Genomic DNA, 22,913 nt, shown 5'->3' on the forward strand with positions numbered 1-22,913 from the left:
ATCAATCAGTGGTGTTTATTGAGCATCTACTATGTGTGTGTGAAGAGCTCTGATCTAAGCGCTTAGGAGAGCACACAGAAGCAAAAGTCACTGTCCCTGCCCTCAGGAGGCTTACAATCTTCTTTCTAAAACGAAATATATGAAAGTTCCCTCAAATCCCAGGCAGCTACGAGATCCGGTGGGTGAGCCAGGGTTTGTAAAGGCCCATGTGGATGTCCACTGCTAGCCATCTCCCACCAGCCACACATCTCCATGGTCTCCAAGGAGCAGTGGGAGGGGGCCCAGTTGGGAGAACCCCTTGGGAAAAACATTTTCCCTAGAGCCCTTCCCCCCGAGGAACCACCGAGCTGGCAGAATGAATGGGGGCTGGGGTGAAGAGTTTGATCTCCCTCCTTCCTCCTCAGCAGGCTCCCCCCGGATCACTAGGAAAACAGAGGGGTTCCTTCCAGGGTTTTTCCCCCCTTTCCTCGGGACCCTGAGGACTCTGATGTCAGCAGACAGATCTGCGAGTTTGGCTTTCTCCTTACAACCCTGGGCCATCCGGGGTGGAGGGTGTCCAGGGGTGAATTCTGAACTCGTAGCAGATAGACTTTTGGGAAATAGGGAAATAGCTGGAAAAAGTGGGTAAGAGCAAAGCCACAGGGATGGAGAGGAGCATGCTGATTCTATGACTGATTGTAAGGCGGGGTGTGCTGGAGAGGGGAAGAGCTGATGAGTTGATAAAAAAAAAAACAGATGGCTCAAGTCGACTAAACTTCAGGAGGGTTGTCCAAGGGAATGCCAGAAGCAATGTGGTTAGCTTGCAGCAGGAATGCAGTGTAAGCCATGTCCGCTTCCTCCTTGGATGACTGGAAGAGACGGTGGGAGACGATGAAAGACGATAGAAGACGTTGCAACATTCTAATTAATTATGGTACTTGTTACTTGCTAACTTAGTGTCAAGCTCTATTCTAAGAACTAGGGTAGATATAAATTAATCAGTTTGGACACAGTCCCTGTTCTACATGGGGCTCACACTCTTAATCCCCATTTTACAGATGAAGTTCTAAGCTTCAGCTTCCTTTTTCATAGGGGAAGGGAAGTCATGATAACAATAACAATAATAGTATTTGTTAAGCACTTAGGTGCCAGGCAGTGCTGGGGTGGATGCAAGCAAGTCAGGTTGGACACAGTCCCTGTTCCATGTGGGGCTCACAGTCTTAATCCCCATTTTACAGATGAAATAACCGAGACCCAGAGAAGAAGTGACATGCCCGAGGTCATACAGCAGACAAGGGCAGAGCCGGGATAAGAACCCAGGTCCTTCTGACTCCCAGACACGTACGCTATCCATTAGGCATACCCACTATCCTCTATCCACTGCTTCTCATTTGGTTTCAACAGTTAGAACGCGATTCAGAGTTTCAGATGGGGCCATCCACCCCTGCCCTTTTTCGGAAGCAGCGTGGCTTAGTGGAAAGAGCATAGGCTTGGGAGTCAGAGGTCATGGGTTTTAATCCTGGTGACGCCACTTGTCAGCTGAGTGACCGCAGGCAACTCACTTAAATTCTCTGTGCCTCAGTTACCTCATGTGTAAAATGGGGATTAAGACTGTGAGCCCCACGTGGGACAACCTGATTATCTTGTATCTACTCCAGCACTTAGAACAGTTCTTGACACACAGTAAGTGCTAAGAAATACCATCATTATTGTTATTATTATTATTATTATTCCCCTCCTCCCCCACCCCGCCCACACATACCCTCCACAAAGCCACCACCCTTAACCGGGGCATATTTTGAGAAGTGAAAAATCGTGACATCTAAAAATATTTCTACTTGTCTCACTACCCTCTTCAGGTCTGTGGGGTGGAACCAACCCAACCTTTTCTGGCCCCCCATGCCATTCCTGACTGAGTTCAGGGGGCAACAGAACGGTGGCATTCGACTCATCTTGGGTTTTCTGTTCCTCGTGGACTTTCTGAGAGAGCAGGGCTCCTCCGCTTATGTGAGCTGGGGAACGAATGTCTTAGCAACACCCTCACTTTCTCCAAGAGTCCATGAAGCGAGCTCACTTGTAAGTGACCCTTGAACATATTTCTCAGGGGTGATCAACAGTTTATCCCTGTCCTTCGTACTCCCCCTCCCTCTTTCCACAGGGTTGCAGAAAGGGTATTATATTCTCCAAGTACTTAGTACAGTACTCTGTACACACTAAGTGCTCAATAAGTACCACTGATTGATTGATTGGACTCCAAATGGACTCCATTACCATTGGACAATCAAAGGTCTAGTTTCCCTTTCAAGACCTGCAGAAAAGGGGTCCTTGCTTTCAAGATCTCCAAGGAAGGAAGCCCCACAGCCCCCTTAAGTCACCTGATCCCAAATCTAACAACTCTTACTATCCAAAAGTTCTTCCTTAGGTCTACCCTAAATACCTCCCGCTGCAGCTTAAGTCCATTTCCGTTTATGACAGCGAGCGCTATGATACATCCTCATACTTACCCTCTTGGCTACCTTTGGCTCCTCCACCACCTCAGGGTTCTCCTTGGAGGGGATAAATTCTGCAGAGAGAAGCCTGGGTTAGAGCTGACACTCAGCAGATCCCAGTGTCCCGCCTCCTCTCCTGGGAGGTCCGGTATTCCGACCTGAATTTAGGGTCTAGCATGTTCCCCTCCTGGCTTTGGGTGGAGGGAGGGCTGGAGGGAACTGGGAAGAAAGGAAGATCATACCCTCTTCTCCGAGCTGGGTCTCCAGGGCGGTGGGTGAGGCGGCCACGTTGTCCTTGACCCCAAAGTCATGGGAATTCTCAAAGTCCGACATGCTAATGTCAGTCCTGTAGCTTCCGACTGAAACTCGGTCTGTCAGAGAGGAAGGAAGTTGGGATCGGGAGTGGGGGTGGGAAAGAATATGTTAATATTCAGGCTCAAACTTACAGTCTACCCTTTCCCAGGTGACACCAGTAGCTACATTTTTTTTAGTGGGGGTTCCAATAACCAGGGGGAAGACATGGATAAAGTGGATTTTCCCATTGCCTGAGGCCCTTTTCCTCTGTGAGTTCAGAGCCAGGCACTGTGTGTTTGCCCACCCCCCACCCACCTTGCCCCGGGCAAGTGGGAAGGGGTGGGCAGACGCAGGCCCACAGGCAAGGGAAATTTGAGCTAGGCTGATCCTTTTCAGACCTCTTTTGCCTCCCCAGTTGCCCATGGTGCCCCAACCCTTCCTGAATTTATTTTAAAGTCTCTTCAGCTCGACCTCCCAACACCTCTAGCCCTACTTGGCCTAGCCCGAACAAACTTCTAGGCATCTGCAGAGAGACCTCACAGAACCGGACTCCCTCTCCTTCCCCCTCCCCTGAGAAAGGCCCTCCCCTCATCTCATAGAGAAAGGTCCCTGGGAAAATGGGTTCCGCCCTCAATTTCTCTTCCTGGGCAGTTTCTGGCATGAGGTGACTCTGGTCCCTGAAACACTCCCTCCCCATCTCCATCCCTCTGGGGCCCTCAGTTCAGTTTAGGCCACTGCAGAACCTGCCCCAAATCATCCCCCCAAATCCCCACTGAGTCCCTGAGGGAAAACCCACCTGAGTTCTTCCGGAGCCGAGCCCTGATCACCAACAGGGCAATGGTCCCGATCACGAGCACAAAAGCCACAGGCACCAGAGTGGAGACCAGCACATGGGAACCTTGGCCAGAGACACTGGAGACAACAAGGGGAGACAGTGAGGCGCTGGAACCTGCTGGGAGGGTGGATGGGGGGATCTAGGAGGGGCCCGAGCTCTCTGGCTGGGTCACTCTTGACCCTTTAGACCGTAAACTCACAGTGGGCAGGAAATGTATCTTTATTGTTATATTGTATTCTTCCAAGTTCTTAATACACTGCTCTGCACACAGTAAGCACCCAATAAATACGACTGACTTAGGCCAGGGGCCAGGCTCCATCCCTCCCTTCGTTCAAAACCTTCTTCCTCCCTCCAACCAGCCTCTAAAAAACATCGCCTCCAGGAAGCCCACCTTTATTAATCCCTCACCTTTCTCATCATGCCATTCCTTTAGCTTTTTCTTCAATGACATTTGTTAAGTGCTTACTACATGCCGGGCACTGTTCTAAGCCCCCTCAGCACTCTTGCATTTGTCTATTTGTTATCATTCATTTCTCCATCCACATTCATATTTTATAGCTATGTCTATGTCAGTCTATGTCCCCACAGCAGTTCTGCACATAATGTACTTACGTACACAATCACAAATTATTTATATTAATATCTGTCTCCCCCTTCAGACTGTAAACTCATTGTGGATAGGGAATGTGTCTACAAACTCTGTGGTATTGTACTCTCCCTAGTGCTTAGTACAGTGCTCTATGTACAATAAAAGCTCAGCAAATACCACTGATTGATATCAAGCATCACCTTGTCACCTATGGAATATTGATACAGTTATATTGCTTGTCTTCCGCATTCATTTGCAAGTTTCTCTAGGGGAGAGATTATATTTTATACTCCTTCTATACGTCTTTCCAACCTCCTAGAACAGTGCTCTGTCCTCAGGAAGTACTCAAAAAATGCTCTTGATCGTGAGGAAAAGTAAATCCTCCCAGACTAAGTGACATATTGTTCCACCAACTTTTTGTACGTTAATTTCAGGGCTTCACCTTGAATAGATTTAACTCTCATCTACCAACTCTATGGTATTGAACACTTCCAAGCTCTGCACAAAGTAAGCACTCAATAAATACCATCGATGCTCTGATAACCACAAGATGTCTGATTAGACTGCAAACCCCCTAAGGGCAAGGTTTGGGCTTTTCCATGTTCTATCTCCTTTTCTCCCTGTCATGTGGGTCCAAATACAGAATTTACTGACATCTTCTCTGCAGCCTGGACACTGTGGGTGCTTAATCACTGTGAATTGAATTTGAATTAGGTGTCCCAGCCTCTAGGAAAAGGAAGATTGGACACAAATTGCATACCCTTCTCCCCTCCCATAGCCCAGTCTTCCCCATGACCCTCCAGTGGGAAGATAGTCTGGACCTTTGGCTTCTCAGAGGCCACACCCCAAAATTCTAGCCAGTAAGTGTAATCTTTTGGTGTCTTTTGGTCCTGGGGTGGAAGGAGATAAATAGCTTCAGATCCTTGAGAAAACGGTAGCACATCAAGAACCCAAGTGTCCTAATTATCATAGTCACCATCATCAATATTTGTTGAGCCCCTACTGTGTGTAGAGGTGGCGGAATTGGACGAATGGAGTAGACAAGGGAAGTGAAGACACGATCCCTGCTCTCGAGGAGTTTTCAGCCTCCTGGGGTCCAGATGACCAGTCCTGCATTCCCACCCCTACTCCTTTGCCCTAAACCCTAGAAAATGAAAGGGATGATCCCCATGGGAAGGCCACGCTGGAGGTGCAGGGAGGAGAGGAAAGGCTTTTTGTGTTACAGTGCCACGGGATTGGGTTTAAAGGGGAGGGGCCTCCAGGGCTGACCCTCTCACTGGGTGGGGGGATAGAGAGAGGTGTGAACACATCTGGGAGAGGGACAGCTGACTATCAGTTTTAAGGGACTTTGTTCAGCTCCCTCCCTGCTATTTATCCTTGCTCCTCCCCAACTACAACCCTGGCCCACACACCTCACTCCTTAATGACAACTCCTCTCTGTACACCCCTTACTTACATCCTCTCTCCTGCCTGGAACTCCCTCTCTCTTAATATCCAACAAAACATCACTCTCCCCATCTTTAACCTACTAACCAATCAAATCAATGCTATTTATTGAGTGCTTACCGTGTATAGCACTGTACCGAGCACTTTGGAGAATACGACGGAGTTGGTAGACACGTTCCCTGCCCACAATGAGTTTACAGTCTAGAGCTAGAGTTTACAGACTAGAGCCCTACTATAATCACATCCCTCTCGACTGTGAACCCGTTGTGGGCAGAGATTGTCTCTCCTTATTGCTGCATTGTAGTTTCCAAGTGCTTAGTACAGTGCTCTGCACACAGTAAGCGCTCAATACATATGATTGAATGAATTCCCTTCAGGAAGTCTTCCCTGATTAATCTCAGCTCCCCAGCCTATTGCGTTCCCTACTGCATCACCCATTCACATGACTCAATCAATCACCTCCTAAATACTGAGGTAGTAATAATAATAATTATGGCATTTGTTGAGCACTCATTCATTCATTCATTCATTCAATAGTATTTATTGAATGCTTACTATGTGCAGAGCACTGTACTAAGCGCTTGGAGTACTTACTATGTGCCAGGCATTGCACTAAAAACTAGGATGGACACAAGCTAATAGGGTTGAACACAGTTCCTGTCTCACACAGTGCTCACAGCCTCAACCCCCATCTTACAGATGAGGTAACTGAGGCCCAGAGAAGTGAAGTGACTTGCCCAAGGTCACACAGCAGACAAGTGGCAGAGCAAAGATTAGAACCCATGACCTTCTGACTCCCAGGTCTGTGTTCTAGCCACTACATCATGCTGCTTCCCTCTCCCCGTAGTACTTACGGATATAGCTTTATACCTAGTTGCTTTCCACTACCTATAATCTATTGCAGTATCTGTCTCCCCCACTAGATTGTAAACTCCTTGACAGCAGGGATCATGTCTACCAACTCTATTGTATTGTACTCTCCCAACCCTTTGGTCTATTGTCCTGACTAGAGTAAGTGCTCAATAAATATTATTGATTCTTTTTTTTTTTGAGGGCCAATAAGAGCAATCTTCCTCTGGAGAGGCCAGTTATGAAAATTTCAATTTCAATTCAATTTCAATTTTTCCCTGCTGCCTTAGTCTTGGAGCTCAGCCACCTCTGCTTGCAGAAGCCTGTTTCTGGTGGGTCAAGGTGGGGCCCTTCCCAGTGACTCTCTGTGGTCAGCGACGTGGAGCCACGTCACCTTCCTGAAGTCCCCGTCACCCAGACTGGCGTGGGGCTGTCCAAGGGGCAAGATGACCCAGTGGCTGACCTGGACGGATCGGCTCCGCTCTTCTCCTGACCAACCCCGGAGGCTTTGTTTTCCGGCCGGACGTCAGCAGGCTGGCCAGATTCGCTGGATACTGAGACAGAGAGAACAGGTTATTGGCCAAAAAGTGGGGAAGTGCACCAGATTGGGGGAGGGGAGAGAGAACCAGGATGGAAAGCTCCCTCCAGAAATTCTCCGGGACGATGGTGGAGGCCTGCAGTACCTCTGCCCATCCCTGCCGGCAGTAGCTGTGAGAATGATGGGGCAGTAAGGAAAGGTGCAGGGGAGGGTTGGGGTACTCTCCCAAGAGCTCAGTACAGTGCTGTGCACGTAGTAAGCGCTCAAGAAATACCACAGATTGATTGGTTGATTGACCAGGGGAGGAAGGCTGAGGCCTCAAAGAAAAAGAAGTTAACAGCCAACCTACCACCTCCTCCACCTACCCCCACCCTTTACCCCTTTTCTGTCCCTGTCAATCCAAAGGAGCTTCCCCTTGGTCTGTACTGTAATAATAATGATAATAATAATATCATCATAATAATATCTGTTAAGCTCTTAATACGTGGCACGCACCGTACTAAGCCCTGGGTCGGATACACGCAAATTGGGTTGGATAGCGTACCTGTCTCACATGGGACTCACAGTCTTAATCCCCATTTTACAAATGAGGTCATCAAGGCTCAGAGAAACGAAGTGAGTCTCCCAAGGTCACGCAGCAGACAAGAGGCAGAGCTGGGATTAGACCTCAGGTCTTTCTGCCTCCCAGGCCCGGGTTCTATCCACTAGGCCATGCTCCTTCTCTAAGCGCTTAGGAAAGTGCTCTGCACCCAAGAAGAGCTCAGTAAATCCCACTGATTGGTTGATTCCGGGGCCACTTGCCCCGCCAGGACAAGAAGCAGCGTGGCTCAGTGGAAAGAGCCCGGGCTTCGGAGTCGGAGATCATGGATTCGAATCCCGGTTCTGCCACTTGTCTGCTGTGTGACTGTGGGCAAGGCACCTACCTTCTCTGTGCCTCAGTTCCCTCATCTGTAAAATGGGGATTAAGACTGTGAGCCTCACGTGGGACAACCTGATTCCCCCGTATCTACCCCAGCTCTTAGAACAGTGCTCTGCACATAGTCAGGCGTTAAACAAATACCAACATTATTATGGGCCACATTTGCAAAGGCTGCCCCCTCGTGACAGTTTGGTGACAAGCACCTTGAATTGGAAAGGCGAAACGTGGCCCTGGGCCAGGAGGACGAGGCCAGGGATCAGCCCACCGGCCCCTGCCCCCTCCGCTCCTTAGACGCTGTCCCTCCATCCAGGGTCTCACTGAATGAGAAGCAGAGTGGCTCCGTAGAAAGAGCCCCGGCTTGGGAGTCAGAGGTCATGGGTTCGAATCCCAGCTCTGCCCCTTGGCAGCTGGGTGACTGTGGGCAAGTCACTTCACTTCTCTGGGCCTCCGTTCCCTCAATCTGTAAAATGGGGATTAACTGTGAGCCTCACGTGGGACAACCTGATTACCCCGTAATGTAATGTTGGTATTTGTTAAGCTTTTACTATGTGCAGAGCACTGTTCTAAGCGCCGGGGTAGATACAGGGTAATCAAGTTGTCCCAGGTGAGGCTCACATTAATCCCCATTTTACAGATGAGGTAGCTGAGGCACAGACAAGTTAAGTGACTTGCCTACAGTCACACAGCTACCAAGTGGCAGAGTCAGGATTCGAACCCATGACCTCCGACTCCCAAGCCCCGTCTCTTTTTCACTGAGCCACGCTGCTTCTCTATCTATGATTCTATTTATTGCTATTGTTCTTTTCTGTCCGTCTCCCCCGATTAGACTGTAAGCCCATCAAAGGGCAGGGACTGTCTCTATCTGTTACCTATTTGTACATTCCAAGTGCTTAGTACAGTGCTCTGCACATAGTAAGCGCTCAATAAATACTATTGAATGAATGAATGAATGAATCTACCCCAGCGCTTAGAACAGTGCTCTGCACATAGTAAGCGCTTAACAAATACCAACATTATTATTATTACGACTCAAGAAATGGGAACCGGGAGGGACGAGGCCGAAGCGGGAATCTCACACGATGTACCCGAGAAGAGCCAACCATCCCCACCGAAGATGGGGAGAGAGAAAATGGGTTCGGCCTGCAGCAGGAGAAACTGAGGCAAGACGTCAAGAGGAACTTCCCTGCAGTGAGGAGTGAGGGTCAGGGGTGACTTTGGGTTCTTGGCCATTAGAGGCAGAGAAGATTCCCATTCGTCTATCATTGTGGTCAACTGTGTAGTCCCGCAGCTTTTGGGCCAGAGTGATGGCATAGTGCTATGCTGTGTATGTCCACAACATTAATGCAATAATAACAATAATTACGGTATTTGTTAAGCGCTTACATGTGCCGAGCACTGTTCTAAGCGCTGGGGTAGATACAAGGTAATCAGGTTGCTCCACGTGGGGTTCACAGTCTTAACGACCATTTTGCAGATGAGGTAACTGAGGCACAGAAAAATTAAGTGACTTGCCCAAGGTGACATGGAAGACAAGTGGCAGAGCCGGGATTAGAACCCACATCCTCTGACTCCCTAGCCCGTGCCCTTTCCACTAAACCACGCTGCTTCTGAGCCTCCAGATCTGGAATGTTTTTCTGGGAGACCCCTTACCTTCACCCACATCCCAGAGCCATTTAGTTCCTTTTTTTTAAATGATATTTAGTAAGTGCTTACTGTGTGCTAGTCACTATTCTAAGTGCTGGTGTAGATACAGGATAATCTGGTAGCATAGAATCCCTGTCCCACGTGGGGCTCATGGTCTTAATCCCCATTCAAAGGATGAGATAACTGAGGTCCAGAGAAGTTAAGTGCCTTGCCCAAGGTCACCCAGCAGACAAGTGGCAGAGCCAAGATTAGAACCTCCGGGTATCTACCCCGGTTCTAAGCGCTTAATAAATAACATTTTTTTAAAAAGGGTGATATCTTTTCAACATGAGAGAATCTCTCCTGGCCAAGAGGACTGCCTGGAGGCAGAGGGCTGGGCTCGGTTTTCCCTCTACAGTGGGATGAACGACTTGCTCTGAGGAGCAGTGGGGTGGGACCAGGGAGATTGCAGCAAATTGCCATAAAGTTGGGGTTGAATTCAATCAGTTGCATTTACTGAATGCTTACTGTGTGCAGAGCACTGTACTAAGCACTTGGGAGAGCAAAATGCAACAGAGTTGGTGGACAAATTCCTCGTCTTTCTCTTCCCATTCCCAGGCGGGAGCAATCCCGGAGTCTTACCCTTCGGGACTCCCTGAGCCGAGCTGTCCTTCTCCACTCTGAGGTAAATGGACGTGGTTTCTCCATAGTTGCCGTCCTTCTTGACGCCACACCAGTACCACCCTTCGTCCGTCTCCTTGAGCGAGTTCAGGCTCAGGGAGACGATGCGACTCTTCTGGTTGCAGTCCACGAAGGCATCGCTGGGACCTTGATCCTGGCTAGGGATGGGCTGGCAGCCCTGGCGGCTCCACTTGCACCAGAATTTCTCATACGAGGAGTACTTGCAGGGGAAGTGGCACGAGATGTTGAGCGAGCGCTTCAGCTGTCCAGTGATTTCCTGCGGGGCCTTCAAGCTGGGCTCTCCTGGGGGGACAGAAATCGGTGCACACGTTGCCGAGGCCACGCCAAGGTAATTCCGCCCTGCTGTTCCCCTCTCCTCTTCTGCGTTCTTCTTCTCTCCCCCGGCTGCTGCCCCCTCCCTGCTTTGCCCACACCCTTCCCCACCCAAATAATAATAATAATAACAATAATTACAGTGTTTGTTAAGCGCTTACTATGTGTCAGGCACCGTACTAAGCGCTGGGGTGGATACAAGGAAAATCGGGTTGGACACAGTCCTGTCCCATGTGGGGGATCACCGTCTGAAACCCCACTTTACAGATGAGGGAACTGAGGCCCAGAGAAGTGAAGTGACTTATCCAAGGTCACACAGCAGACAAGTGGCAGAGCCAGGATCAGAACTCATGACCTTCTGACACCCAGGTCTGTGGTCTATCCACTATGCCATGCTGCGTCCCAAATCCCGGGGCAGTCTTGGGCCAGCTCTCCCCATGGCTCCTGTTCTTCCTCCCTGTTAGGTAGTCAGCCCCATGTGTAGGGATTGTGTCTGACCGGATCTCCCCCAGGGTTTAGCACAGAGCCTAGCACATAATAAGCTCTGAACGAATGTCACAATTCTTATGGAATTACAGTCCTGTTAGAGTCATTTTGCACTTCAAGATGCAGGACATGTGCTTATCCAACCACTCTGGTGGGTGACTGTTCACAGAGTGTGGGCTATGGTGGAAGATAAACGAGAAGGGGAAAAGGAGAGAAAACCATTTCGAACTCTGCATCAGATACGCATGCAGTGCTTGGACATGTCCTTAAAGCCTCTTCGGGGCAAAGTTTCCAGCTGTAGCCTCAATCTGTGAGCCCCATATGGGACAGGGACCGGATTCAAACTCATAACCTTGTATCTACTCCAGTGCTTAGAATAGTTCCAGCCAGATAGTGCTTAACAAATGCCATAATTATTTTGCTCTGAACAAGAGATGTTGTGGCAAGATCGTTCAGGTTGCCAGGGGATTTGTCATTACAGTTGCAGCAGAGTTGGGGTTGCATTCAATCAGTGGTATTTAATGAATGCTTATTGTGCACAGAACACTGTACTAAGCACTTGGGAGAGCAAAATGCAACAGAATTGGTGGACGAGTTCCCCGTCTTTCCCCTCCCCAGATCCACCAAGGAGGACATGGTTTGGGGGATGGGGAGATGCCCTCAGAGCCTGGGTTTGGGGTTTCTGCAGGGGTAGGGAATGAGGTCCAGGGGCCCTAAAGGCTCCACTCTATCAGAAAATGAATTTAAGGTGCAGGAGAAGAGCACTGGGCCGGACAGGGAAACACTCCCGGCTGTGGGAGAGCCTTAAGGTGAGACTGTAAGGGAGGTTGAGTATTCCCTACTCCTGGAGATCATTCAAATCAGGACAGACTCCAGTCAGTCTTGGGAGATTTGGAAGGTGATCTCTCTGGAGGCGGGGGGATGATCAAGATGACCTCTCCCACCCTCGGTTCACCCGACCCACCCTTTTCCCTTCCCTCCAACGGCGGGGACCCGGTTCAAACCCTGAGTGACGTTGAGCAACACGGTGGACTTCCTCTCCCGCTCCCCGCTGGTGAGGCACCAGTAGTGGCCGACGTCTTCGGGGGTGAGCCTGTTGAGGACCACGGTGAAGATGCCTTTGTCTGGTTGGTCGAACAGCGCGATCCGGCCCTTGTAATCCTCTTTCACCATCCCGGCGCTGTCCACCAGGTTGGGGCAGTGGCTGTTGCCCTTCCACTGACACCAGTACTTCAGCGTTTTGTTCTCCTTGGGGTCGTAGGGACACTGCACGGCTACGGAGCCTCCGACCACACCCTTGACCACCTGGGGACCCTGGGGCAGAGTCACCTCTGGAAGCACAGACGAGGGACAATCATCAAGTCAGTGGCTAACCTCTCACATTGCCCCACCCCCCACCCCCCTCCGCCTCAGGCTGCACAGGAGGCGGGTTCAAGTCGGGAACGAGGACACCCTTTGATTTGTCGAGAGGGAGAACAAGGCCCACAGCCTGTTGTTGGCAGGGTGAGGACCTGATCTCAGGCATCCCAGCTCCCCACTCCTGGTCTTCCCTGACTCAGACCCCAGACCCCAAGTTAGAAGGAATTTAAGGCTGGGCTGTGGAATTGCTCTTTCTTCTACCTCTCCTATTTGTAGCCATCTTTTTATACCCATGTTACTTAGTGCAGCTCATGGCCTTCAAAAGGCGCTCAATAAATGGCGTTGCTACTACCGGGAAGAACTGCCACTAAGTGAGTGGGCAGAGGTGACTAAAGGCGGATATGGTATCTTCTTTCCTAGAGAGGAGGAGGTCAAGGCCTCCCATGTGAAGTGAGAGGCCACCCTGCCTCGAGGCAGTGGGAGGGATGAGGTTGCCTCTGGAAGGACTGTGAGAAGCAGCATGGCCTAGTGGATAAAGCACAGACCTGGGAGTCAGAAGGAGCTAGCTCTGCAACTTGCCTGCTGTACGACCTTGGGCAAGTCATTTAACTTCTCTGTTACTTGGTGACCTCATCTGTAAAACGGGGATTAAGTCTGTGGGACATGGACTGTGTCCAACCTGATTGGCTTTTATCTACTCCAGCATTTAGAAGAGTGCCTGACACATAGTAAATGCTTAAAAACCATAAAAAAGGTCCTGCCAAGCATTTTAAGATTGATACCATAGTCCCTTTCTTTGAGTGCGGAGGAGACAAGAAGACCACAGATGAGGGAAGGCAACTGGTTGCTTAAAAACATACGCCGAAAGGCCAGTCATCAACACCTTCACCTTGTCAACTTTTCCAAAGATCAAAATCAACCCATTGGCTGTGGGATACATTCTACAACCACATTATGGTAAGGGTCAGGGTGAGGAATAAGGCTCGAGCTAACATCGAGGGCCAGGATTGGCATCGTTAGGGCTAGAGTTAATGACTGACTTTGTCAATAGCTGGACTGTCCCCTACTAAGTAGCGGAAGATGAATTTGTTGATGCTTTTGGATTTGGGTGATTTCCTCTACTGACACTGAAATTGGAAGAGAAGCGCCAATCCTATTTTAGCCCATAAATTCCAATCTCCTTTTCCTCCAACCCTCTCACGCCCTCAGCAAGTCTGGAGAGGTTACCCTTCTCTCTGTCTCTGTCCCCGCCCTCCCCTGAGGGAGGAGACCACAGAAAGAGCCCAGATCATCCCCCAAACTGGACGGTCTACCTAAGAGGGTAATATTCTTCTTTCCAAGGAGCCCCCACCTTACCTTCAGAGACATGGAGCTCCTTGGCTTGGAAGGGCCCTTCACCCCCATAAGCCCCATCCCGATTGGCCCCACAGAGGTACAGTCCGGCGTCTGTCTTCCTTAGCCGCGTGATGGAGACGCTGAAGGAGCCGGGGGGCTCCTGGTTGGCCAGCAGCACCCTCCCTTCAAAGGCCTTGTCCCTGTTCCCCTTAGTGTTGACTACAGTCAGACAGTTCTCCCCCTCTTTCTTGCACAAGTATTTGGGCACGGCCGCCTGCTGCTGGCCCAGGGCGCACTTCAGAGTGACCGAACCCCCCAGCTCCGAGTAGACCAGCTCACTCTCCGGCTCCAGCAGCTCCAGGACCAAGTTGCTCCTATCCCCTTGGCCACCATAGATTCCCGTGCCACAGACGTAATTCCCCGTGTCTTCCTGCCGGATGCGGCTGAGAGAGATGGTGAAGTTCTTCCTCATGGTGTCATGGACGGTCAGGGAGACCCTACCCTGGAATTCTGGATTCACATACCCGATGGAATCAATGACGTCAGTGCAGCTTGTATCCTCCTGCTTGCACATATATTTCCGGTTGTTAGGCACCTGGAAGGGGCAGGTGAAATTCACGGTGCCATCTTGCTCGGCCACATAGACCTGGGGATCTTCTGAGGGCAGGGGGCCTGGAAGGTGAAGGGGGAAACTTAGACTGTGAACTCCGTGTGAGTTAGGGAATGGGTCCTATCTGATTGTGTTGTATCTACCCCAGTGCTTTTTTTTACCTCCATGGTATTTGTTAAGCACTTACTGTGTTCCAGGCACCATACTAAGCTCTGGGGTAAACTCAAGCTAATTAGGTTGGACATGGTTCCTGTCCTGCATAGGGCTCACAGTCTCAATCTCCATTTTACAGATGAGGTAACGGGCACAGAGAAGTGAATTGATTTTTCCAAGATCACACAGCAGGCAAGTGGTGGAGCTGGGATTAGAACCCAGGTCCTTCTGACTCCCAGGCCCGTGCTCTATCCACTAGTGCCTGGCGTATAATAGGGACTTAACTGAAACCACAATTATTATTAGTGGGTCGAGCAGCATGGTTGGTCCTCAAAATCTCTACTACTCTCCCCTCCCACTAGTGTATACCATAAGAATCTCACGTTTGAACCCCAGCCCTCCAAATCCTTTTTCCCTTAAATCACCCAGCCCCAAAGATTCAATTTATCCTGCAAAATTTGTAATGGATCTACCCAAGTTCCCCCCATCCCTACTTTCTCCTGCTGCTCCAACTCATTCCTGAGCTCAGGGAACTTTAGCACCCATCAGCTGCCTGCACTAAGAGCACCCCAGCCCAAAGACATAAAGAAAACCCAACACAAAGGGAAAGATCAAGAGAAACAAAATATAGGAGGCCCACCCCTCCTTCTCCATCCAAGTGAACACTCTGTTAGCTTTAAGGCATTCACTCAGCTCTTTTCCACCCACTTATCCACTCTCTTCTCCCACTACACCCCAGCTCGCACACTTCCTCTTAATGTAATTGTCTCATTGTGCCTCATTCTCATCTCAATCATGATCAACCTCCATCTCACACTCTCCCTCTTTGCCTGGAACTCTCTTCCCCTTCATATCTGATAGACCACTGCTTTTCCTATCTACCGAGCCCCTCTGAAATTATATCTCATCTGGGAGGCCTTCCCTGATTCATTTCTAATCTTCTCTGCTTAGATGCCACCCTAATCGCAACTGCAGCACTTACATGCCACACCGCTACAATGCTTACAATCCAATAGAGACACAGCATGGCCCAGTGGAAAGAGCATGGGGCTGGGAGGCACTTGTCTGCTGTGTGACCTTGAGCAAGTCACTTCACTTCTCTGTGCCTTGGTTCCCTAATCTGTAAAATGGAGTTTAAGATTATGATCCCTTTGTGGGAAAGGGACTGTGTCCAACCTAATTACCTGTATCTACCATAGCACTTAAAACAGTGTTTGACACACAGTAAGTGCTTAACAAACAGGTATGAAGAGGGAGGACGTTTCAGGCCAGAAACAGGGCCCGGGCGAGAGGTCAGTGGCGAGATAGACGAGATCGAGGTACAGTGAGAAGGTTGGCATTAGAGGAGCGAAGTGTGCAGGCTGGACTGTGGTAGGAGAGTCGTGAGATGAGGTAAGAGGGGACCAGTTGATTGAGTGCTTTAAAGCTGATGGTAAGGAGTTTCTGTTTGATTTCAAAGTGTATGGGCAACCAGTGGAGTTCTTGAAGAGTGGGGAAACATGGACTGAACGTTTTTTAGAAAAACGATCTGGGCAGCAGAGTGAAGTATGGACTGGAGTGGGGAGAGAAAGGAGGCAGGAAGGTCAGCAAGGAGGCCAATACAGTAATCAAGGAGGGATAGGATAAATACTTGAACTAATGGTAGCGGTTTGGATGGAGAGGAAAGGGCAGATTTTAGCGATGTCTTGAAGGTTGAACTGACAGGATTTAGTAATGGATTGAATATGTGGGTTGGGTCTGGGAGAGAGGAGCCAAAGATAAAGCTAAGGTTACGGGCTTGTGAGACAGGAAAGACGGTGGTGCTCCCTACAGTGATGGGAAACTCAGGGGAAGAGCAGGGTTTGGGTGGGAAGATAAGGAGGTCTGTTTTAGACATGTTAACTTTGAGGTGATGGTGGAACATCCAAGTAGAGAGTAGAGAAGGCAGGAGGAAATGCAAGACTGCAAAAAGGAAGAGAGATTAGAACTGGAGAGGTAGACTTAAGAATCATCAGCATAGAGGCGGTAGTTGAAGCCATGTGAGTGAATGAGTTCTCCAAGGGAGTGGGTGTAGGTGGAGAATAGAAGGGGATCCAGAACTGAACCTTCAGGGGCCCTCACGGTTAGGGGGTGGGAGACAGAGGAGGAGTCTGCAAATAGACAGAATGAGTGGCCAGAGAGAGAGGAGGAGAACCAGGAGAGGACAGTGTCACTGAAGCTGAGGTGGGAAAACGTTTCCAGGAGAAGCGGGACAGTGCTGAAGGCAGCTGAGAGGCTAAGGAGGATTAGGAAGGAGTAAAGGCCGTTGGATTTGGAAAGAAGGAGATCGTTGGTGACCTTTGAGAGGGTGGTTTCTGTGGCGTAAAGGGGACGGAAGCCAGATTGGAGGGGGTCAAGGAGAGGTTTGGAGGAGGGGAACTTGAGACAGCGGGTGTAGACAGCTCGCTCAAGGAGTTTGGAGAGGAAGGGTAGGAGGGAGATGGGGCAATAATGGGAGGGAGCCATGAGTTCAAGGCAGAGATTTTTTAGGATAGGCGAGACATGGGCATGTTTGAAAGCAGTGGGGAAGAAGCCATTGGAGAGGGAACATTTGAAGATGGCTGTTAGGGAGGGAGGAAAGGAGGGGGCAAGCACTCAATAAATGCGATTGATCGATTAAGTACTAATTCATGTACATATCCCCTTTTCCTTCTTCCCCCATCTGTAATTTATTTTAGTGTCTCTCTGCCCCAGGAAATTATAAATCGTTTGAGGACCAGAATCACGTCTACCAATTCGACATATTCTCCCAAGCACTAAGGACAATCCTCTAAACGCAGTAAGTACTCGACAAATATTGACTGATTGATTGGCAGTCAATTCCCCATAGGCCTACTTCCTGATTTTCTTTTGACCTACTTACGATTACTTTTAAGCTTAAGTGGCTCCAACTACCAGTTGAGGACTTCCACAACACCTCAGCACTTCAGTAAGCACAACTGTCCCTGTAGTACTTTTGTACATAATTTAAATACCCTATTACCTTTTTCTTATCTGTAATTGGTTTAAGAGTTTGTCTCTCCCACTTGATTCTAAGCTTCTTGAGGGCAGGATCATGTTCTACTTACTCTATTGTACTCTCCCAAGCATTCAGTTCAGTGATGTGCACAGAGTAAGCACTCAATAAATATCAGGGATGGATTGACTGTTGACGTAGACCTGGAGCACATAGGCCAGTGCTCTGTTATATGGTCATAATATACTATCTCAATAACAATAATAATAATAATGGTAATTGTTAAGTGTTTACTATGTGTCATGCACTGTTCTAAGCGCTGGGGTGGATACAAGGTAATCGGTTTGTCCCATGAGGGGTTCACAGTCTTCATCCCCATTTTACAGGTGAGGTAAATGAGGCCCAGAGAAGTTAAGTGACTTGCCCAAAGTCACACAGCTGACAAGTGGCGGAGCCGGGACTAGAACCCATGACCTCTGGCTCCCAAGCCTGGGCTCCTAACACTAAGCCACGCTGAGCTTGACTCTTGACTCTGTTTATTGCCATTGTTCTTGTCTGTCCGTCTCCCCCGATTAGACCGTAAGCCCGTCAAACGGCAGGGACTGTCTCTATCTGTTGCCGACTTGTTCATCCCAAGCGCTTAGTACAGTGCTCTGCACATAGTAAGCGCTCAATAAATACTATTGAATGAATGAATGAATGAATGAATGAGCTTAATACAGTGCTCTGCACACAGTAAGTGCTCAAAAAATCTAGTTGATTGATTTTTCTAGTGTTCCAGGCCAGCCTCCCTTAATGCCATGAGTGAAAAACCTGGCCATGTCAGCTGACTTATGGTCCCCAAATACCCCACCCACAAACGCTCTGTTACCTTCTCTTTCACCCCAACCTTTATCCCTGAGAAGTATAACATGTGGGACATATAGGACAATTATCCACAGTGTTCCAATGAGAAAACTGAGGCCTGAAGAAGAAGAGAAACTAGCCCAATTTGTCAAGTGGCTTCTCAGTGGAAGAACAGGGCCTAGAACCCTGGTTCCCAGACTCCCTGGGAGAAGGAGAGAAGGAGAAGGCCAAAATGATGTCAAATCATGTCTAATAATAATTGTGGTACTTGTTAAGCACCTGCTACGTGCCCAACACTGTACTAAGTACTAGGAGAGAGACATGATAATCAAGTCCCACATGGGGCTCACAGTCGAAGTGGGAGAGAGAACAGATATTGAATCCACATTTGGCAATTGAGAGAACTGAGGCACGGAGAAGTAAAGTGACTTGTCCAAGGTCACACCACAGTTACGTGGCAGAGCCAGGATCAGAACCCAGGTCTTCTGACTTCCCGGCACGGCCTAGTGGAAATTTCTGTCTTGTTTTTGAACTACCCATTGCAGTGTCCAGCATCCTTTCCAGTTGGGAAATCATTCCTGGTATCTAGCCAAAATCCCTTTTGCTGTCCCTTCTCCTTTCATCCTCAGCAGAGAACAGATAGCCAGAGACAGAAGAATCTACGTTACCTTTTCTTACGTTCAGGTTGATGTTGAAGTATAGGCCCCGGTTATTGGCCCCCACGCCACACCTGTAGTCTCCACTGTCTTTCTCTCCCAGCTGGGTGATATCCACCTCCATCATGTTTTGCTCTGGAAAGTTGGTGAGAGTGGCCCGGCCGGCAAGTTCCTTGGTGACAAAACCCCCTGACGAGATGAGGGTGATGCACTGTCCCCGAGGTCCCAGCTTGCACCAGTACTTCCGGTCGTGTTTGTTGACCGAAGTGGGTGGATAGAAGCATTTGATGGAGGCGGTCCCACCCGGGATACCGCTCACCTTACTGGGGCCGATAATGGGACTCTTCATGGAGGCAACTGGAGGTTAGAGGAAGGGGAAAGGGAAGATAGAGAGAATGATCATAATAATGATAATAATAATAAAAGTATTTGTCAAGAGAATTAGTGGGAGTCAGGAGGATCCGGGTTCTAATCCTGCTCAGCCATATGTCTGCCCTCATGACCTTGGGCAAATCACTTCACTTCTCTGTAGGCTAGGGACTTTGTCCAACCTGATTAACTCGTATCTACCCCAGCACTTAGAACAGTGCTTGGCAGATAGTAAGTGCTTAACAAGTGCCATAATTATTAAGTATTTGTTATGTGCTAAACAGTGTACTTAGCACTGGAATAGATAAAAGGCAATCAGGTCCCATCTGGGGCTCACATTCTAGATAAGAGGGAGAACAGGTCAATACCCAGTCCCCATTTAGCAGAACAAGGAACTGAGGACAGAGAAGTTAGGTGACTTGCCTCAGGTCTCACAGCTGACAAGCGGCAGAGCCAGAATTAGAACAGAGGTCCTCTCACTCCCAGGCCCATGCTCTTTCCATGTGGTCAGACTGCTTCTCATGGTCACTAGGACCAAGAAATGTTTTACTTCAAGTTAATGTGTAATTCCAGAATTACGTGCTTATTCCATGTCCAGCCTTTAACCAAAAAACTCACTACCTTACTTCAACCATTCACCATTTCCCCCCTATTTCAACTCAGTCTGCTCTGTTCTTGATGTATTTGGATCTGTGGATGAAGATTGTCTCGGTGCTAACTTACTAGGTGGTAAGCTCTCTGAAGGCAGGGATTGTGCCTTTTAACTTTATTGTGCTCTCTGAAGCCTTTAGTGGAGGGTTCTGATGGATTGTGGGCAGGAAGCGTGCCTACTAACTCTGCTGAATAAGTTTTTTTTTTTTTGTTGGTATTTGTTAAGCGCTTACTATGTGCCGAGCACTGTTCTAAGCGCTGGGGTAGACATAAGGGAATCAGGTTGTCCCACGTGGGGCTCACAGTCTTAATCCCCATTTTACAGATGAGGGAACTGAGGCACAGAGAAGTTAAGTGACTTGCCCACAGTCACACAGCCGACAAGTGGCAGAGTTGGGATTCGAACTCATGAGCCCTGACTCCAAAGCCCGTGCTCTTTCCACTGAGCCACGCTGCTTCTCTAAGTAGTCTCCCAAGCACATGATACAATGCTCTGCACACATAAGCGCTCAGTAAATACCACTGATTGATTGATGGATGCTGGGGAAACTGATCCCTGCTCACTGTAGGCTCCAAGGCTCCGCCACCTATCAGCTGTGTGACTTTGGGCAAGTCACTTCACTTCTCTGTGCCTCAGTTACCTCATCTGTAAAATGGGGATTAAGACTGTGAGCCCTACATGGGACAGCCTGATTACCTTGTATCTACTGCAGCGCTTAGAACAGTGCTTGGCATTTAGTAAGTGCTTAACAAATACCATCACGATTATTATTATTGTTGCTAATAAGACATCCGATTTCTAACATGGGGCCTAATCATCTAACAGAGAATGCTGTACCTTGAAGGCTAGGTACTGGTTGGAAGATGGGAAAGCCGTTGTATTTACCTTAAAGCTCACTTGTGAAGTTGAAATTAATAGCCCTGCACAGCCCCTGACAAGATCCCTTCTAACCTGCCTTATTACACACATGGAATCAAGAGTCTTGGGAGGGTTTGGGGATTTGTCCTTGCGATCAAGAGTCAAGATTAGCTTTTTTTAAATGGTATTTGTTAAGTGCTTACTATGTGTCACGCACTGGAGTAGATACAACTTAATCAAGATGGAAATTATCCCTGTCCCACAGGGGGCTCCAGGTCAAAGTAGGAAGGAGGATAGATATTGCATCTCTATTTTGCAGTTGATAAACTGAGGAGAGAAATGAAGTGACTTGCCCAAGGTCACACAGCAGGCAAGTGGTAAAGCCAGGATTAGAACGCAGGTCCTCTGGCTTCCAGGCTCATGCTCTTTCATTCATTCATTCAATCAATCGTATTTATTGAGTGCTTACTGTGTGCAGAGTACTGTACTAAGTGCTTGGAAAGTACAATTCAGCAAAAAATAATAATAATAATAATAATAATAATAATGGTATTTGTTAAACACTCACTATGTGCAAGTACTGTTCTAAGCGCTGGGGGGTGGATACAAGGTGGTCAGGTTGTCCCATGTGGGGCTCAGAGTCTTAATCCCATTTTACAGATGAGGTAACTGAGAAGTTAAGTGACTTGCCCAAAGTTACACAGCTGACAACCTCTGACTCCCAAGCCCGTGCTCTTTCCATTGAGCCATGCTGCTTCACTAGACAATCCCTACCCAATAATGGACTCACAGTCTAGAAGGGGGAAGACAAACAACAAAGCAAAACAAAACAAAACAAGTACAAGTAAGCAGGCATCAATATAAATAATTAGAATTAGAGGTATATACATATCATTAATAAAATTAATAGAATGATAAATATGTACATATATACACAAGTGCTGTGGGGCAGGGAGGGGGGTAGAGGAGAGGGAAGGAGTCCACTCGGCTTCCTGGTGAATTAAGTGTTCTAAGATAAGTTCTCTGAGGAGAATTCTGAATTCTGCTTTCAGAGGATCTGTATCACCTGCAAGCAGCTGAGCTCACCTCCCATCTCCCCCCATCTCCACCCTCCTCCGGGTTCAGAAAGTTTCCCCAACTCACCTGGAAGGAGAGCAAACAGGCAGAAGAAAAGGAGAGCCATCCTGCTGGACTCCAAGGAGTTCTATGGGCTCCCTCCTCTTTCTGTCTGAAACCTGAAAAGAAATAGCACTAGTAAGGTGAAAGCCCTTTCTTTCTGGACCTTTAACTGGAGAAGAGAGCAAAAGGTGTCCTGTTGAAATAGTGTATTTCTGGATCAGTTCCTAAGATGTCTTTCTTTGGGAGAACTAAATTCATTCCTTACATTATCGTAAGGTGACCACAACTCTCACTTTATGTGGGATGGGCCTGCTTTTGGAGGTTCTGTCCATCAGAAAAGCCTAAGAAGGGATCCATAAATCCATAGTCCAGATTATTATATGATCTGCAAATAGTAAGCACACAATAAATTGACTTATTATGGACAAATTAGAACACCTCACCGCTATAACTGTAAACTCTGGACTGCAAGCTCATGTTGGGCAAGGAACTTGCCTACCAAGTCCGTTGAATGATACTCTCCCAAGTGCATAGTACAGTGCTCTGCACACAGTGAATTCTCCGTAAGTACTTACTGAGATTCAGGATGAGTCGCAACTCTAAAAGATCCTCTGCCATAGCAGATTGAATATAATTTCAATTGTATTGAGTGCTTGATGTAGGCAGAGCACTGCATTAAGTGCTTGGGAAAGTATGATAAAGTTAGAAGATATGATCCCTACCCTCAAGGAGGTGACAATCTAATAGATTACAGTGGGAACTCTGGAAAAAATTGCTCCCACTGCGGAAATGAACTGCCCCAAGACCAGTTCCAACATATAGGGAGGCTGGTGTCCCCATTTATGGCAATATCCACTGGTTTGGTGTCATCTTACTTCAGGGGTAGACAGTGGTAACTGAGGTCTGTAATCAATCCATCAG

The 22,913-nt window shown here is 48.4% G+C and overlaps 1 protein-coding gene across 1 annotated transcript in view; it reads right to left on the reverse strand.

Moving 5' to 3' along the window:
* PIGR (polymeric immunoglobulin receptor) overlaps nt 1-22,913 on the reverse strand; it is a 36,057-nt gene continuing 13,144 nt past the window's right edge. The window contains exons 2-11 of the mRNA XM_007670271.4: nt 22,017-22,108; nt 19,007-19,351; nt 13,777-14,427; nt 12,066-12,392; nt 10,204-10,545; nt 6,945-7,035; nt 3,559-3,674; nt 2,711-2,839; nt 2,484-2,542; nt 1-848 (exon numbers count right to left, since the gene is read on the reverse strand). Of these exons, the coding sequence (XP_007668461.1) occupies nt 750-848; nt 2,484-2,542; nt 2,711-2,839; nt 3,559-3,674; nt 6,945-7,035; nt 10,204-10,545; nt 12,066-12,392; nt 13,777-14,427; nt 19,007-19,351; nt 22,017-22,056 (2,199 nt within the window). The 5' untranslated portion in view covers nt 22,057-22,108 and the 3' untranslated portion in view covers nt 1-749. The remainder of the gene's footprint in view (nt 849-2,483; nt 2,543-2,710; nt 2,840-3,558; nt 3,675-6,944; nt 7,036-10,203; nt 10,546-12,065; nt 12,393-13,776; nt 14,428-19,006; nt 19,352-22,016; nt 22,109-22,913) is intronic.

This window comes from Ornithorhynchus anatinus, chromosome 7 (genome assembly GCF_004115215.2).
Source record: "Ornithorhynchus anatinus isolate Pmale09 chromosome 7, mOrnAna1.pri.v4, whole genome shotgun sequence".
NCBI classification, from domain to species: Eukaryota; Metazoa; Chordata; class Mammalia; order Monotremata; family Ornithorhynchidae; genus Ornithorhynchus; species Ornithorhynchus anatinus.